Source organism: Ranitomeya variabilis, chromosome 5 (assembly GCF_051348905.1).
Source record: "Ranitomeya variabilis isolate aRanVar5 chromosome 5, aRanVar5.hap1, whole genome shotgun sequence".
Lineage (NCBI taxonomy): Eukaryota > Metazoa > Chordata > Amphibia > Anura > Dendrobatidae > Ranitomeya > Ranitomeya variabilis.
The window spans coordinates 475,415,313-475,432,121 of record NC_135236.1 but is presented as its reverse complement, the minus strand read 5'-3'; the positions used below and the strand labels follow the sequence as shown (position 1 = coordinate 475,432,121).

At 44.4% G+C, this 16,809-nt stretch overlaps 1 protein-coding gene across 1 annotated transcript in view; it reads left to right on the top strand.

The window, feature by feature from the left end:
• Positions 1–1,478: 1,478 nt before the first annotated feature.
• OTOGL (otogelin like) overlaps positions 1,479–16,809 on the top strand; it is a 332,429-nt gene continuing 317,098 nt past the window's right edge. The window contains exons 1-6 of the mRNA XM_077262892.1: positions 1,479–1,511; positions 1,854–1,917; positions 3,375–3,473; positions 4,484–4,638; positions 5,223–5,344; positions 10,326–10,531. Of these exons, the coding sequence (XP_077119007.1) occupies positions 1,479–1,511; positions 1,854–1,917; positions 3,375–3,473; positions 4,484–4,638; positions 5,223–5,344; positions 10,326–10,531 (679 nt within the window). The remainder of the gene's footprint in view (positions 1,512–1,853; positions 1,918–3,374; positions 3,474–4,483; positions 4,639–5,222; positions 5,345–10,325; positions 10,532–16,809) is intronic.

Genomic DNA, 16,809 nt, shown 5'->3' with positions numbered 1-16,809 from the left:
CACGTATTTCAGTGCCACGTATTTCAGTGCCACGTATTTAAGTGCTCCACTCAATGCTCCACCATGACCGTTTATAGATCTATAGTGCGGAATAATAATGATCCCCCCTCACCGTTTATTGATGATCAGTGCGGTATAATAATGCAGACCCCTGACCGTGCATTGATCTGCAGTACGGTGTAATAATGGTCACCCCTCAACGTTTATTGTTCTTTGATGTGGTATAATGCAGACCCCTCCTCCTTTAGTGATGTTCAGTGCGTTACGAATAGGTTCACTAAGCGTTAATGGGTTAACGCTAAAGGAGTACGCTGCATGGCGTGATTGTCGCAAGTTACGCCATGCAACGGGTCCGTTAGCGCACCCATTGACGGCAATGTGTTTAGGATCTGGATCGCATCGCTAGCGCATGCCATTTTTTAGGCACGCCCTTGCGATGTGCCGTTATTTTCAGTCGGACCTCAGATGCTGCTTTCAGCGTCCCAGCTCCGTTCCTCGCTAGCGCAGATTGTGGATCTGCGATAGCGGGGTCGGCAAAAGCAATCCCGCTAAAGACATTGCGCTGGTGCAATACGCTAGCTATATTCGCAAAACGTATTGCCCGAACGCAATGTAAACCTATAATGCTCCCCCAAAAAACAGTATTGATCATCAGTGCTTTGTAATTTATGGCCACCCACACAAGTACCAAATTTTCATTGCTGCTGGTGTAAATATGCATTTGCATTAAAACATACAAACACATAGAGAGAGACAAAGCACACAGCAGCTTGCCGCAATATACACTAATCCTCACCAGATTTTGGAATCTGGCAGCCGAAAATAATGCCGGAAGGCGGGGGAGCAGGGGGAACGTCAGACAAGGGAGAACGTCCGAGATGGGGGAGGGCCTGAACAGCGCAGTGCAGTGCGCATGCCCAGGAATGCCAGCCCCGCAGTGTGCATAATGAATAACACAGTGCGGGGCGGGGATTCAGTAACAGGGCGGCCGCACTGCCCGCACAGACGCAGTCAGGCACCCTGCGTGTGAGTGATGACGGCCAAAGAAGACTGCGCAGGCCCCAGGCAGGCACGCACAGCGCAGGCGCCGGATTTGAAGCAACAACGCGAAGGGGGCGGGTACCATCGGCCCTGAAGAGAAGAGTGGCGGCAGTTTGAAGATTCATAGAGGACGCTTCGGACCGCCTCCCGGTACAATCGCTGGTACGTTTGGCCAATTTTTAAAACGTTTTATTGCGGTAATAACTTAATCAAAAACTAAAAGAGCCACCTTGTTAGACTGCAGCATTACTGCTGCACAAGGTGGCTCTTTTAGTTTATAACGCCTGGGGGGGGGGTGACAGTGGCCCTTTAAGGCTAGAAGTGAAGAACACTGTATTGAGTGAAGTGTTTAACTAAGTGAGTGTTTAAAGAGTTATACTGGGGCTCGCACACTATTGATATCCTTGCATTTGACCATGCAATTTTTATGTTCATCTATGGCTGACACAGTGTTTAACAAGACAATTTCAGTTAACACAATGTTTTAGCTACTTAAAATAAAGATTAAACAACAACCACATTTCATCAACCAAGATTTCATTTTAATCAGTATAACGGCCCCGACCTGACACTGTCAGTAGTATACGGAGCACAATCCTCCTGACAGGTTCCCTTTAAAACCAGTGATTTTTTAAAAACTGCATCAAGCAGTCCGTTTAGTCAAACAGCACTAGAATCAGGGTATCTGGTTCTGCATTATGCTGCTCTTAGATGGGGTAGCAAAAACCTGATGACAGATTCCCTTTATTTTGTATGACATTTTACAACCAAAAATAATGTGAGTGATTTTTGTAATCATATTTCAATCATAGGATAATGGAAATCCATTCTCTGGAGCACGTAGACTCCTTACTGAATCACAAACTCCAAGGGCAGGTAAGACATCCTACAGGTTTTATTGAATTTAATATATTTTACCTTTTGTGTAAATGCCTGCTAACCGAAAAGGGCACTTGAAACAGTGATGCCCATAATATATGCCCATGAAGAGTTTAACTAGTCATTGCTATAAGTCCCCATTATGTAGATTCCGGAACCAGAAGAAAAGCCTTATGTACTGTTACTGGCATTTCACTAAAAGTAAAGGACCGTTTGGAAGGAGAACACAGGCAGCTATTCTCAGGAAAACTATCCCATTGAGCAGCAGATTCTATTATGTGCTCCTTCCAAACCTGCTTTTCAGCCGTACATCTAGACTAGAAAGACATGGAGGTCCATGAGCCGTAAAGGTAGCACTAGGGTTTTTACACAGCACAGCACTATAGTAGAATGCAATCCCCTTGTAAAAAAAACACACTATATAGTCATAAATATTGGCCCCAAAAGTGTTTTATTCAGTCCCATGGCCACAGGTGTATAATATGAAACTAATAGCTGTGCAGTCTGCTTTACTAACATTGGTGAAAGAATGGCTCATTCTTCACTGAATTCGAGCATGGTCGTGCCACCATTGTAACACGTCAATTCATGACATTTCCTGCCTCTAAAATATTCAACGATCTACTGTAAGTGGTATTATTGAAATTTGCAAAAGTCTATGAATCGGTGCAAGTTAGCCAGAAAGTGCAGACCGCGTGCGATTACAGGGTGCCATTAATGAGGTTTATAGTGAAAAAAGACTCTACAGAGTAGCAGAATCTTTTTGGGAGTCTGCACTTTTTTGGACAATTTTAACCTTTAAACTTGGTAGTAACAGTTTGGTGAAGAAGGTCTTTTTTAGTTCCAGCATGACTGTGCTTCAGTGCACAAAGCCAGGTCCATAAAGGCATGGTTTAAGGTGAGTTTGGTGTGGAAGAACATGACTTCAACCCCATTGAACACCTTTGGAATGAACTACAATGGAAATTATGAACCTGACCCTGTTGTCTAACATCATTTTATGACCACACAAATACTCTTTTGGATAAATGAGTAAATAAATCCTCAAATCACACTCCATAATCTTGAAGAAAGCCTTCCCCATAGTCTGGAGAAGAATGGAAACCGTTATAGCTGGAAAGGGGGAACCAACTCCATATTAATACCTACAGAATTAGATTGGGATGTAATAAAAACTCTTAGATGTGTTATATGTAGGTGTCTCAGTACATTTATCCATATAGTGTATATTGTTATGTTGAAAAGCACATATAATACCATGACCATATCTATCTTTTGAATATTTTTTCTTCTGCCCCTTTTCATATCTATATTAATATCCTTGATAAACATTAAAAACTTTTAGTTCTTAGGTTTATATTTCAATCTATATTATCAACAAATCATCAGTGAACAGACTTTATGTTTATGTTTAATTTCTGAAAAGGTAATTTAGGATTTTTTACTGTTTCTAGATTCTTGCCCACAAGGTTGTCTTAATGGAGCACTTTGTACAGAAGCTGGCTCGTGTGATTGCGAGACCTTTCAGGCACAAGGAGAGAGATGCCAATACGGTAAAGTAGTTATGTCTACTGGAATATTGGGCTGGTTGTTGGGCATGCTGGGTTGATGTGACTCAATAGGTTACGGTTTTTATGTCAGCCTGATTTTTGGAGCTTGTACATTCCTAGATTGGCCACTGGCCAAATGAAAAACCTATATTCTTATCATTATTGGATCAGTATATACATTCAATCAGTGACCATCCATAGTGGCAAGTAGTGTATGTCATGATTTAGCTGATGAAAGTAAGTGTGACTAAAATATAGGGAGTGTTATTTAAGAAAAATATATATAAGGGTCCAAACCTTCCCTATAGTACAAGCTCTAAAAAGTATTGCGAGTGGGTTGGCTTAGGAATAAAACATTACGCCTGGGTGCTGTTTTTTAGCACTAAGATATTATCCTAAAACTGCTTCAAAAGAAAAAAGCATAGATTGTAGCATGGGTACCATGGGTATTATGGCCGTATTCTCGGTTGAGTGCTGTCCGTGTAAAAAGGATAGCACAGGGGCAGCACTAGGACCAAATTCAATATTTCACTGATGAAAAAGATCTCTGCATACACTAGTTTCTTCTATGTGTTGGGTCAGACTTGCCTATTCAAGTGTATAGGTGTGCAGAAAAAAATGACTCCTATACGGAACGACCATATAGCATCTGATTTTTACCAATACGTTGCAATTCTTTAACACAGGAAACTGTAACTGGTTTTGTAAAATAGTCATAACTGGTCCTCTAAAAAAGCGGGTTGCATACGGTCCGGATGATGAGTGAGAATAAAACCGTTAGAGTTTTCTGGATAAAACTGACAGTTTTTTACACACTCGGGTGAACCCAGCCTAACGAAAAAGAATAATTCAGAAGTACCGAAACAAACCTACCTTAATGTGAATTACGTCTTATTGGATTATTCTTTGTTTTTCACAAGTTGGTTGAGTTTTTCATACAAATATCATAGAAATTTTTAATAGATTTTATGCAAGTGTACCATATACAAATGTGTATTATACTGTCTTTCCAGTGCCAAATACTGGGAAAGAGAGAGATGCCATCTGCAGAAGCTGGGGTCAATACAACTTTGAAACATTTGATGGCATCTACTTTTACTTTCCGGGAAACTGTTCATACATATTTGCCAGAGATTGCAGCAACCCAGTGCCTTTGTATACTATATGGGTAAGTATACCTGACTACTAATTTACGGTATATTATATCTAATGACTGTGCCAGCAGAAAAACCCGTGTCTCATTGTATCAGCGGATAGACCGCCAACATATTCCGCAGCACTTTACATTGCAGAGGGATTTTGTACAGACAATAACGACATTACAGAATAACACACAAACTAACAGCTGCCTAGAGGAGTGAGGGTCCGGCTCACAAGCTTCAAATCTATGAGGAAGTAGGGACCTCCAGCTGTAACTTAGTTAGGTCTTCTACTGTTTCTTTCAGCCATCACTGATTAATTGCTGTGATTGTAGAACATAATAATCTTTGGGAGAAGTAAAAAGGCCAAGAATTCCAGGGATGCCAACCTCCTTTGTTGGAAAACTAAAAAGGAATAATAAAGATTAGAACAGATGTATGTATACAGCTGAGGAAATAATACGAACTTATTAGCAGCCTTTCATGTGAACTATAAAATGTTAATTAGAAGCAAAGCAATCTATGATAATATGTCCATTTATTCATGTGTGTGCAGGTAATGCCTAAAAATTACATTAACTGAACATTTTGTTTTCTTATGCTTTACTGTTAGGTCCACAACAGTCCCAAGTGTGAGGGATCTGTGTATACTTGTCCACGATCCATCAGTATGTTTTTCTCAAGCCAAGAGGAGATCACTGTTTCTGGTTATGAAGTGAGGAAAGGCGGTATCAGGTAATGCAACGGAACTCGTCTCATTGTGTGTGTATACTTTCACTCTCATTCACCCCAAAAAAATATAGAAATGGTGACCAGTAACTATCTGTCTATATTGAATGATAGAATCGGATTGGTTAATTTCTTAAATTTATAGCATTTAGGATTGCCATTTAACCTCTTTCCGGCATCGGCGTAATAGTATGCCGATGTCAGTCTCCCCCTCAGCACCGGAGCCTGCACCTTTCCGGGCACATGTCAGCTGATATATATACAGTTGACATGTGCCTGCAACAGTCACCTGCAGCTGTTAACCAGTTAAATGCCTCTGTCAATCTCTGACAGCGGCATTTAACTTGTGCTTCTGGGAAGTGCGTCGGAAAGCCCGCCCATCGGTGACACGTGATCGCGGGTCACCGATGGGTTGGCATCACAACCAGAGGTCTCCAGCAGTCCTCTATGGTTGTTATAGCCAGATTGCTAAGAGCACCGTCCGGTGGTCAGTGCTCATAGCAAGTGAGCATTTCTGATAGATACAGGCGATCTAGTCATCACCTGAATGTAGCAGAGCCGATCGGACAAGTGCAGCTTCTTGTCTCCCATGGAGACTATTGAAGCATGCAGAAAGGAAAAAAAATGTTTTTAAAAATATTAAAAAATATAAAAAGTTCAAATCACCTCCCTTTCACTCCATTCAAAATAAAACAATAAAAAAATCAAATATACACATATTTGGTGTCGCCACATTCAGAATCGCCCGATCTATCAATATATACTGTAAAAAATTAACCCGACTGCTAAACAACATAATGAGAAAAAAAGTCAAAACACCAGGATTATGTTTATTTGGTTGCTGCAACATTGCATTAAATTGCAATAACGAGCAATCAAAAGATCGTATCTGCACCAGAACGGTATACCGTATATACTCGAGTATAAACCGACCCGAGTATAAGCGGAGGCACCTAATTTTGCCATGGAAAACTGGGTAAGCTTATTGACTCGAGTATAAGCCGGGTATGTATTGTCCCCTCATTCCTATCCCGGTATGCGTGGTTTCCCCTGTCCTGTCCTGCTCTGTGTGGCTCCCCCTGTTATATGCATGGCTCCCCCGGTCCCCTCGTTATATTCATGGCTCCCCCCATCCCATCTTGTATGTATGGCTCTCCCATCCCATCTTGCATGCATGGCTCCCCCGTCCCATCGTTGTATGCATGGCTGAGCTCCCCCCATCCTCCCCCTTGTATGCATGGCTCGGCCCCCCCCTGTCCCATCCTCGTATGTATGGCTTGGCTCCCCCCGTCCTCCCCCTTGTATGCATGACTCAGCTCCCCCCATCCCATCCTTGTATGTGTGGCCCCCCGTCCCATCTTGTATGCTTGGCTCCCCCTGTCCCATCTTGTATGCATGGCTCCCCCATCCCATCTTGTATGCATGGATGGGCTCCCCCGTCCTCCCCCTTGTATGCATGGCTGGGCTCCCCCCATCCCATCCTTGTATGCATGGTTCGGCTTCCCCCCATCCTCCCCCATCATACTCACCATCCTTGTGCCGTCGCTGAACATCCCTGCATCTCCGTTGTCACGGCACGGCAGCTACTTCCTGTGCTGAGCAGTCAGGTGGTACCGCTCATTGAGGTCTTGAATTTGCGCTCCACGCCTATGGGAGTGGAGTCGCGTGCATATTCATTACCTTAATGAGCGGTACCACGTGACCGCTGAGCACAGGAACAGGTAAGAGCTGCCGGCGCCGGGACAGGGATGGAGATGCAGCGACTGAGGGTGAGTATTGATGTCTTCTGGAAGCCGGCAGCTGCAGCTATCACTGTGCTACAGCAACCGGCTCCCCGCTCCCCCACCAGCTTTCTGGACCTTGACTCGTGTATATGCCAAGGGGGGGCGTTTTCAGCACAAAAAAATGTTCGGATAATCTCGGCTTATACACGAGTATATACGATAACTAAAAACGTCAGCTCAGCGTGCAAAAAATAAGCCCTCACCCAACCCCAGATTACGAAAAGTGGAAACGCTACGGGTATTGGAAAATGGCGCAATGTTTTTTTTAACAAACTTTGGAATTTTTTTTACCACTTAAATAAAAAACAGCCTATACATGTTTGGTGTCTATGAACTCCTAATGACCTGGAGAATCATAATGGTAGGTCAGTTTTAGCATTTAATAACCATGTTAAAAAAAAAAAAAAAAAAAAAAAAACACCCCACAACTGTGGGATTGCACTTTTTTTTGCAATTTCACCGCACTTGGAATTTTTTTTACCATTTTCCAGTACATGATATGTTAAAACCAACAGTTTTGTTTAAAAGTACAACTCGTGCCACAAAAAACAAGCCCTCACATGGCCATTTTGACCAAAAAATAAAAAAGTTATGGCTCTGGGAAGAAGGGGAGCAAAAAACAAAAATGCAAAAACAAAGATACCTCTGGTCATTAAGGGGGTTAATAATTTGAGGAAAATATATTTTGCACTCCATTCATAAAACAGTTGTCAACTGACAGAATAATCTTCAAACTTGATTTAAAAGAGTGCAAGCACTGTGTATATGACTGCTACGGGTTCCAGAAGTGTACGAGGGAGTTAAAGGGAATCTGTCACCAGGCTTTTGCTACCCCTTCTGAGAGCAGCATAATTTAGGGGTAACAACCCTGATTCCAGTGATGTATCACTCACTTGGCTGCTTGCTGTGATTTTTATAAAATGCCTGTTTTATCTGCTGGAGATCTACCAGTTCTCTGAATGCTGAGCTCTGTATAACCCCGCCCACAAAACGGTTTGTGTACTCAGAAAACTGCCAATCAGTGGTGGAGGGCGGGGTTTTGCAGAGCTCATGCACATGCTTGACTTGCGGCAGGTTTACAAGTCCTGTGATGATAATCTCAAGTTGATAAAACATTAGATCAAAACTACACTTAACAGGCCAATAAGTGACACATCGCTGGAATCAGGGTTTCTGCCACTACATCATGCTACTCTCAAATTAGGTGGCAAAAGCTTGGTGACATATTACTTTTCAATCCTACTCACCTCCTTCTGTGTGTTTGACTCTAATTGTTATCCCCTTGTGTGTGCCTTTGTGTACTTTTTCCACAGTCTCTTGTCTCTGTTGGTCCTTTTCCATGTTGTGGCTCCCTTGCTTTCTCTGTCCACAGACTTCTGCACTCTGCGCAGAGAGAAAGCAGAGGGCCACAACATGGAAATGATTTACTAAATCTGCCAGGAAACAGAGATTACATTCTGTAAAGTTTATTACATCTGTAATATTTTAGTTACAATGCAAATGCAGTAATTATTAAAGAGATGTATCCCTATTGCAAGGAATTGAAATGAACATGTACTTGCCACTGTTTGGCCTGGCGCCATTCTCTTGTTTTGCATCTTGGACTCAGTCTGATGCAGACAAACTAACACATCCATCTCTTAAAGCAGACCCACTCAATCACTGAGAGGGAGAGACACTGCTGCAGCTGCATCCCCCCACTATCCCCTTTCTCCATGTTTAGCGCTTCCCTTCCTAATATTCACTGCATAATAATTAATAATAATCTACAAATAGGAAAAGGGGAGTTGTGTTCTTCTGGAAGAACAGGAATATATCTTATGACCTTGGTAGAGTATATTACAGTATTCACATGTGCTAATTTAAGCAAAAGGTAAATGAAACTGCTCGATACCCTTTACTAAGGCTCTCTATCTACATTTAGCTGGAAAAAAAATCTGATTAATTTGTCGCTAAGTGCACTGCACCCTTTGTCAGCCAAGCCAGCCCTCCTCTTTGGCCTCAGCTCAATGCCAATTCGGCTTGGAACTGAAGACCTGAGTAATCTGAGAGAGGCCGGTCGCTAAAAGACGTGTAGACTAAAGCCCGGCATAAAAGGCTGTAGCTGTTAGGTACTGTAACGTAGCAACCTGCCTAAAGTGCTTCTAAATTAGGAAGGCTTGGCACATGCAAAAGGAAAAAACAAGCCGCTCTCGTCCAAACCCACGTAATTATTGAGATTTCATACAAATCATTTAGGTGGAGAACTTGTCTAACAATGTCTCTAGGTCCGGGGACATAAGGCACTCCTATTAGATGAAGGGTGCTCAAGAAGTGTCCCACATTTGATAGATTAAAAATTTAAATACTTTGCACCCTAAGATGAAGACAATATTTTTCTCATAATTTATCCCAGATTTTATTGTAAGGCAATCCCACCAAAATACTGTTATGTGTCAGTCTTATACTTGACACAGATTGCCGAATATAACAGGAGAAGGAACACTATGGAAAGGCGGCCATACAATGGATGAGGAGCCAGGTGTGACTAAGGTCGCCTTTATATAGTGCTTCTTCTCCTGTTATAGTCTCTACTGGATCAATGGCAGGTTGTGTCTAACAATATCTATCTCTGGTGGAGAAAGGTTGAACTTGATGCTCTTGTGTCTTTATTCACCCTATGTAACTATGAAAAAAAAAAAAAAAAACATGTCACAACTAGTGATGACGAGCGAATATACTCGTTACTCAAGATTTCTCGAGCATGCTCAGGGGTCCTCCGAGTATTTTTTAGTGCTCGGAGATTTAGTTTTCTGCACCGCAGCTGAATGATTTACATCTGTTAGCCAGCATAAGTACATGTGGGGGTTGCCTGGTGGCTAGGGAACCCCACATGTACTTATGCTGGCTAACAGATGTAAATCATTCAGCTGCGGCAAGAAAAGCTAAATCTCCGAGCACTAAAAAATACTCGGAGGACCCCCGAGCATGCTGGGAAATCTCGAGTAACGAGTATATTCCCTCATCACTAGTCACAACCCATAATTACTGTTCGCAAACGGGATATTATCCAGTGTTACCAAGCAGGATTGATAAAAGATATGTGTGGTAACTGATACAAGGGCAGTCACAGAAAGGGATATAACTAGAAAAAGACTAACAGAAGAATACACGGGAATTCACAGACCTACCTTTCCGGTGACCATTACTTACCTCCTTTTTAGGTTGTCGCTCCCACAAACAGTAGAAAATGTATTTATTGAGAGACTAGCTGACTACATTTTGGTGAAGACAACCTTTGGTTTTTCTCTGGCCTGGGACGGAGGTTCTGGAATATACATCAAGCTAACAGAAGACCATAAAGGAAAACCCTGTGGCTTATGTGGAAACTTTAACGGCAACTGGTCAGATGATCTGATCATACAGCACAGTAAGTTCCCCAAATGCAATTTTTTTTCCATTTTTCCCCATTTCTCAGTGTGCACAGTAATTGCCGTCACGTTGACATCATACTGTATATAGGCTGGTAATATATATTTCTATGCATTTTTAGTTGGCATTGCATGGTGTGCTCACTGTACAGAATAAGACTGTCATATTACTGGATAATTGTGTGGGCAGCACATAGCAGTAATAATTGAATGTGGTTAGTATTATATAGGCCAGGCATTGGTCATTTTATGTTGGCACTGTGTTACTGTTATTTTTATTTGGTAGAATTATCAGGCACGAGTATAGCTGCATATTAATTTTTTTAGATATTACTATTTCAAAACCATTTCAACTTTCTTGTATAAACGTCTCATCCATCTACAGATTGTGCGCAGTATTACAGCATAGCCCCCTCCATTTCAATTAAACAGAGCTGCAATAGAAGATACAAGTTTGGCACGGTTTTTGAAAAAAAGCAGCCATATATTGTTTTATGTCTAGTAATTCCTGTTATGCTTCATTCAGAGTGCTTAACCCCTTTAAGACCTTACGTCCAAGGTCTCCTCTCCCTGTTGGCTGCAGGCTCCGGTGATGAGCCCGCAACTTTTCTGGCACGTCAGCTGGTTTCATATACAGGCTCGTATCGGCGCCCTGTGGCACAATTGCGTGGGCACAGATGAGTCACTATGATGGCCCAGACCTGCTTAAGGCTTCAGTGGCTGCCATCTATGTCCTGCTATGAAACTCAGCTATATGCTGGGCTTCGGAGGAAACCGAGGTTTTCACTATATATTGCAATACATGGTATTGTGGCATATAGTCTAAGCAATTGTATGATCGCAGGTTGAAGTCCCCTAAGGGGACTTAAAAATAAAGTAGAAAATAAAGAAAACATTTTTAAAAATATATAAAAAATTTAAGTTCTAATCATATTTGTTTTCCTTTATTAAAAATAAACATACTTGGCATGTTCACATTTATAAAGTTCCAACATAAAATTAATTAACATGATTGGTAAAAGCTATAGCATTTAAAAAAAAAAAGAAGAAAAAATACCAGAATTGTGGTTTTTGGTCATCACTGCTCCCTAAAAAATGCAATAATATCAGATCGAAATATCATATCTACGCCAGATTGGTATAAGTAAAACCATCAGCTCATTAGTTAAAAAAACAAGTCTTTACTGAGCTTAATTGACAGAAAAATAGTAAAGTTGGAAAATGGTGATACAAAAAATTATAATTTTTTTTAAATCACTTTTTTCTTTACTTAAATGAAAAAAAAAAAGTTACACTAGTATGGTATCACCATAATTGTGCTGACCTAAGGAATCACAATTTACAGTCATTTTTACCACATATTGTATGTTGTAAAAAATCTAAACCCCAAAAACATGTTGGAATTGTATTTTTTTTACCAATTTACCATGCAATGAATGTGAAAACAAATTGCGTAATTCAAAACAAAAAACAAAGCCCTTATGTAGTCGACGGAAAAATAAAAAAGTTATGGTTCTTGGAAGAGGGGGATGAAAAAAATGAAGCTCAAAAATGAAAATTGTTTCAGGAGGGAAGAGGTTAAAAGGAAACTGTCAGCAGGTTTTTGCTATGTAATCTGAGAACACCGTGAGGTAGGGGCTGAGACCATGATTTCAGTGATGTGTCACTTATTAGCCTGCATGCTGTATGTTATGACAGGGCTAGCGGAACGCACCTAATGAAAGTTTATATTTTATTAGGATAGATGCGTTCGCAGCCCGGGGTCCACCGTGCAGGAGAACCTGCTGCTAGTAAATAGCGGAACTAATAGCAGTGTAAGCTAACTCTGTAAAGCGCTGCGCCCTGTTAGACTCCACAGAGGCACAGGCTATCTGTCTAAGAAGAGCAGTCAGTGGTCTTGCACGCACACGAAACTCCTCGCCGGAGGTGCCAGCATTCTATGGGCTTATTTCAGCCGGGTCCCTGAACACACACATACAAGACCACACTGGCGCAAAGTACAAAAATGAAAGCAATACTAGCGCATGGCCGTGCGGCCATGCGAGCCTTATATAGCTGCAGCAAGTAAAAGACCTTCCCAGAAGGACCAATGAGAAGCTGCCATACCTGAGCATGTGACCCTAAATCTCCACTGAGAGATCTTGCCCTGGGCATGCTCAGTGTGTGCCAAGCAGGACTTAGTCCTAGCACCTACAGGACCTTCCTGAAGGACCAATGGCCTTAGCTGCAGCATCTGACCATGTGACCCTCGATCTCCACTGAGAGATCTCACTCAGGGCATGCTCAGAACGAGAAGAGCAGGACTTAGTCCCAGAAGTGTCTGCTCGCCGCTGCCCAGCACTGACTTCAGTAGCCGAAGCAGGAGAAGCAGCAGTAACTCTTTGTACAGAGTGGGACTGAGCAAGACGCTGGGACCGACGTCTCTGCTGAGCAGGCTCCACTGTGGCAGGAGAAGAATGGGAGACCGCAGCGGAGATGGCCCGAGACTCCCCCTGTGCAGAGGCGGGAACTCGACCCCTAACATCACCCCCCCTCCTTGGGCCGCGCCACGCTCGAAGGCAGCAATGAGCTGCGGAGCCCGAATGTGCTCAACAGACTCCCAGGACCTGTCCTCAGGGCCATGACCCTTCCAATCCACCAAATAAAATTTTTTGCCACGTACCACCTTGCACCCCAAAATAGCGTTCACCTCGTAATCGTCCGAAGACGAACCTGATGTCCCAGCAGATGACTCGGAAAACCGGGACATGTATACGGGTTTCAAGAGGGACACATGAAAGGTGTCGGTGATACCCAGGCGTGGCGGAAGGGCCAAACGATAGACCACAGGATTAACCTGTTCGAGGACCTTAAAAGGACCCAAGTAGCGAGGTGCAAACTTAGCGGACTCCACTCGCAGCCTGATGTTACGGGCAGAGAGCCACACTAAGTCGCCAGGAGCAAAGGTCGGAGCGGGGCGCCGATGTGCATCGGCGGAGGACCTCATTCTCTCCTTAGAGGCCTGAATGGCATCCTGAGTGTGGTCCCAAATATCCCGTGCTTCCACAGCCCAGTCTGCCACCCTGGAGTCGGCAGAAGACACGGGCATAGGCACAGGTACCCGCGGATGCTGACCATAATTGAGGAGGAATGGGGTTTGTCCAGTGGAGTCGGCAACCGCATTGTTCAGCGCAAACTCTGCCCACGGTAACAAGGATGCCCAGTCATCCTGTCTGGCTGAAACGAAATGTTGCAGATATGTGACCAAGGTCTGATTGGCCCTCTCTACCAATCCATTCGTCTCGGGATGATATGCGGAGGAGAGATTTAACTCAATGCTGAGAAGACGACAAAGCTCTCTCCAGAACCGAGATGCAAACTGGGGACCCCAGTCACTGACAATCTTGTCTGGCATACCGTGTAGGCGAAAGATGTGCTTTATGAACAATGTTGCCAAGGCCCGTGCCGAAGGTAACCTCGGAAGCGGCACCAAATGCACCATTTTGGAGAAGTGATCGGTGATAACCCAAATGATGGTACAGCCCCGAGACATGGGCAAACCCACCACAAAGTCCATCCCGACCATCTCCCAGGGCCTGTCTGCCACCGGCAATGGATAGAGTAGCCCAGCTGGCCGTTGTTGAGGAGACTTATTTTTGGCGCAGGAGACACACGCCAGAATATAATCCCTGACATCACGGGCCATATGTGGCCACCAATACGTCCTCGCCAACAGCTCAGATGTCCTTTTTGTCCCAAAATGTCCACCCACCCTGGACGAATGAGCCCATGAGAGAACCTCCGGTCACAAATTGGGTGGTACAAAAGTCTTGCCCGGAGGCACAGACTCTAGCGAAACCGGGGCTACGGTTCTCAGGCTCTCAGTGGGGACAATAAGCCGAGGCTCCTCTTCCTCCTCCACTGATGACACCACAGAGCGAGAGAGAGCGTCGGCACGAATGTTCTTTTCCCCAGATAGAAAATGGAGGGTGAAATGGAACTGGGAGAAGAACAAGGACCACCTAGCCTGGCGAGAATTTAACCGCTGGGCTGTCTGTAGGTACACCAGATTTTTATGGTCTGTGAAGACTTGGAAAGGAAAACGAGCTCCCTCCAAGAGATGTCTCCACTCCGAGAAGGCCAATTTCATGGCCAGCAACTCCCTGTCCCCGATGGAATAATTCCTCTCTGCTGGTGAAAAGGTCTTTGAAAAGAAGAAGCAAGGATGCTTCCGACCTTGAGCATCCTTTTGGAAAAGGACTGCTCCTGCACCAACAGATGAGGCATCCACCTCCATGATAAAGGGTTTGTCTACATCGGGGCGATGTAGGATGGGAGCGCTAGCAAAATGTGACTTTATGGAATTAAAGGCCTCGGAGACCTCCACAGACCACGATTTGGGATTTGCTCCCTTCTTGGTAAGGGCAACCAAGGGAGCTACCAACGTTGAGAAGTGTGGAATGAACTGTCGATAGTAGTTAATGAACCCCATAAAGCGCTGCACCGCTTTAAGAGAATGAGGTTCCTGCCAGTCCATCACAGCCTGTAGCTTGGCAGGATCCATAGCCAAACCCTGGGCAGAGATGATATAACCTAGGAATGGCAAGGACTCCTGCTCAAACACACACTTCTCCAATTTGGCGTAGAGGGAGTTTGCCCGTAAGAGGTCAAAGACCTTGCGAACATCTCTCCGATGGGAGTCGATATCTGGAGAGTAGATGAGAATATCATCCAAATAGACTACGACCGAGGTGGTGAGCATATCCCGGAAGATATCGTTCACAAAGTCTTGGAAAATGGCTGGGGCATTACAGAGCCCGAAGGGCATCACCAGATACTCATAGTGCCCATCCCTGGTGTTAAAAGCCGTCTTCCATTCGTCCCCCTCACGGATGCGAATCAGATTGTAAGCACCCCGCAGATCTAATTTTGTAAATACCCTTGCTCCCCGTAGCCTATCAAAAAGCTCAGATATCAGGGGTAATGGGTATTTGTTCTTAACGGTGATGGCGTTAAGACCCCTGTAGTCAATACATGGACGCAGTTCCCCATTCTTCTTCTGAACAAAGAAGAACCCAGCCCCAGCAGGTGACACTGACTTCCTGATGAATCCTCTTGCCAGATTTTCTTGGATGTACTGAGACATAGCCTCCGTCTCCGGGAGAGATAATGGATAAACTCGACCCCGGGGAGGCTCAGCACCAGGCAAGAGGTCAATAGGACAGTCATAGGGGTGGTGAGGCGGAAGGACCTCCGCCGCCTTTTTGGAGAACACGTCCGCATGAGACCAGTATTGCTTGGGGAGAGAGGATAGATCTGCGGGTACCTTAGTAGTAGCAACCTGAACGCACTCCCTTTGACACCTACCCTCACAAGACTCACCCCATCCCAAAATTCTGCCAGAAGACCACTCGATATGTGGAGAGTGGTACCGTAACCAAGGTATCCCCAACAGGACCTCATCAATACCCTCAGGTATGACAAGCAGAGATATTGTCTCCTGATGGGATGGCGACATGGACAGAGTAAAAGGAATGGTCTGGTGAGTTATCTGTGAAGGTAGTGTCGACCCTTTCACCACTCGTACCGTAACTGGCTGTGCTAGCATAACCAGGGGTATTGCGTGACGTTGGGCAAAGGCGGAAGACATGAAATTGCCCTCTGCCCCAGAATCCACGCAGAGCTCAACTGAGTGGGAAGATGAGCCAATGTTAATTGTCCCCTTAAAGGACAATTTTGAGGCAAACGTCGCCGTATCTAGTGTACCTCCCCCGACTACCACTAGAGGCTGACGTCTCCTCGACCGCTGAGAACATCTGGTGGCAAGATGTCCAGACTGCTGGCAAACCTGACGAACTTTGGAAGCCCAAGCGGTCCGGGACTTAGAACCCGCTTGTGACACCTCCCTGGCCTCATGTGACTCAGGAACCATGACCGGAGATTCCAGAGGTCTGGCGAAGGTGGGAGCCAGCCGAAACCTCTGCCTACACTGGACTCGCTCAAACCTCCGCTCATTAAAACGGAGGTCAATGCGGGTAGAGACAGTTATTAACTCCTCCAGTGTGGCTGGAATCTCCCTAGTGGCCAGAGCGTCCTTAACGTGATCAGCCAGCCCCCTCCAAAATATGGGGATAAGGGCTTTATCCGACCACTCTAGCTCTGAGGCTAAAGTTCGGAAACGAATGGCGAATTGGCTGACCAAGGACTCACCCTGAGTTAATGGCAACAGTTGGAGCGCCGTATCATGGGTGACTCGAGGTCCTAGAAAGACCTGTTTCAGGGTGCTCAGAAAGAACGG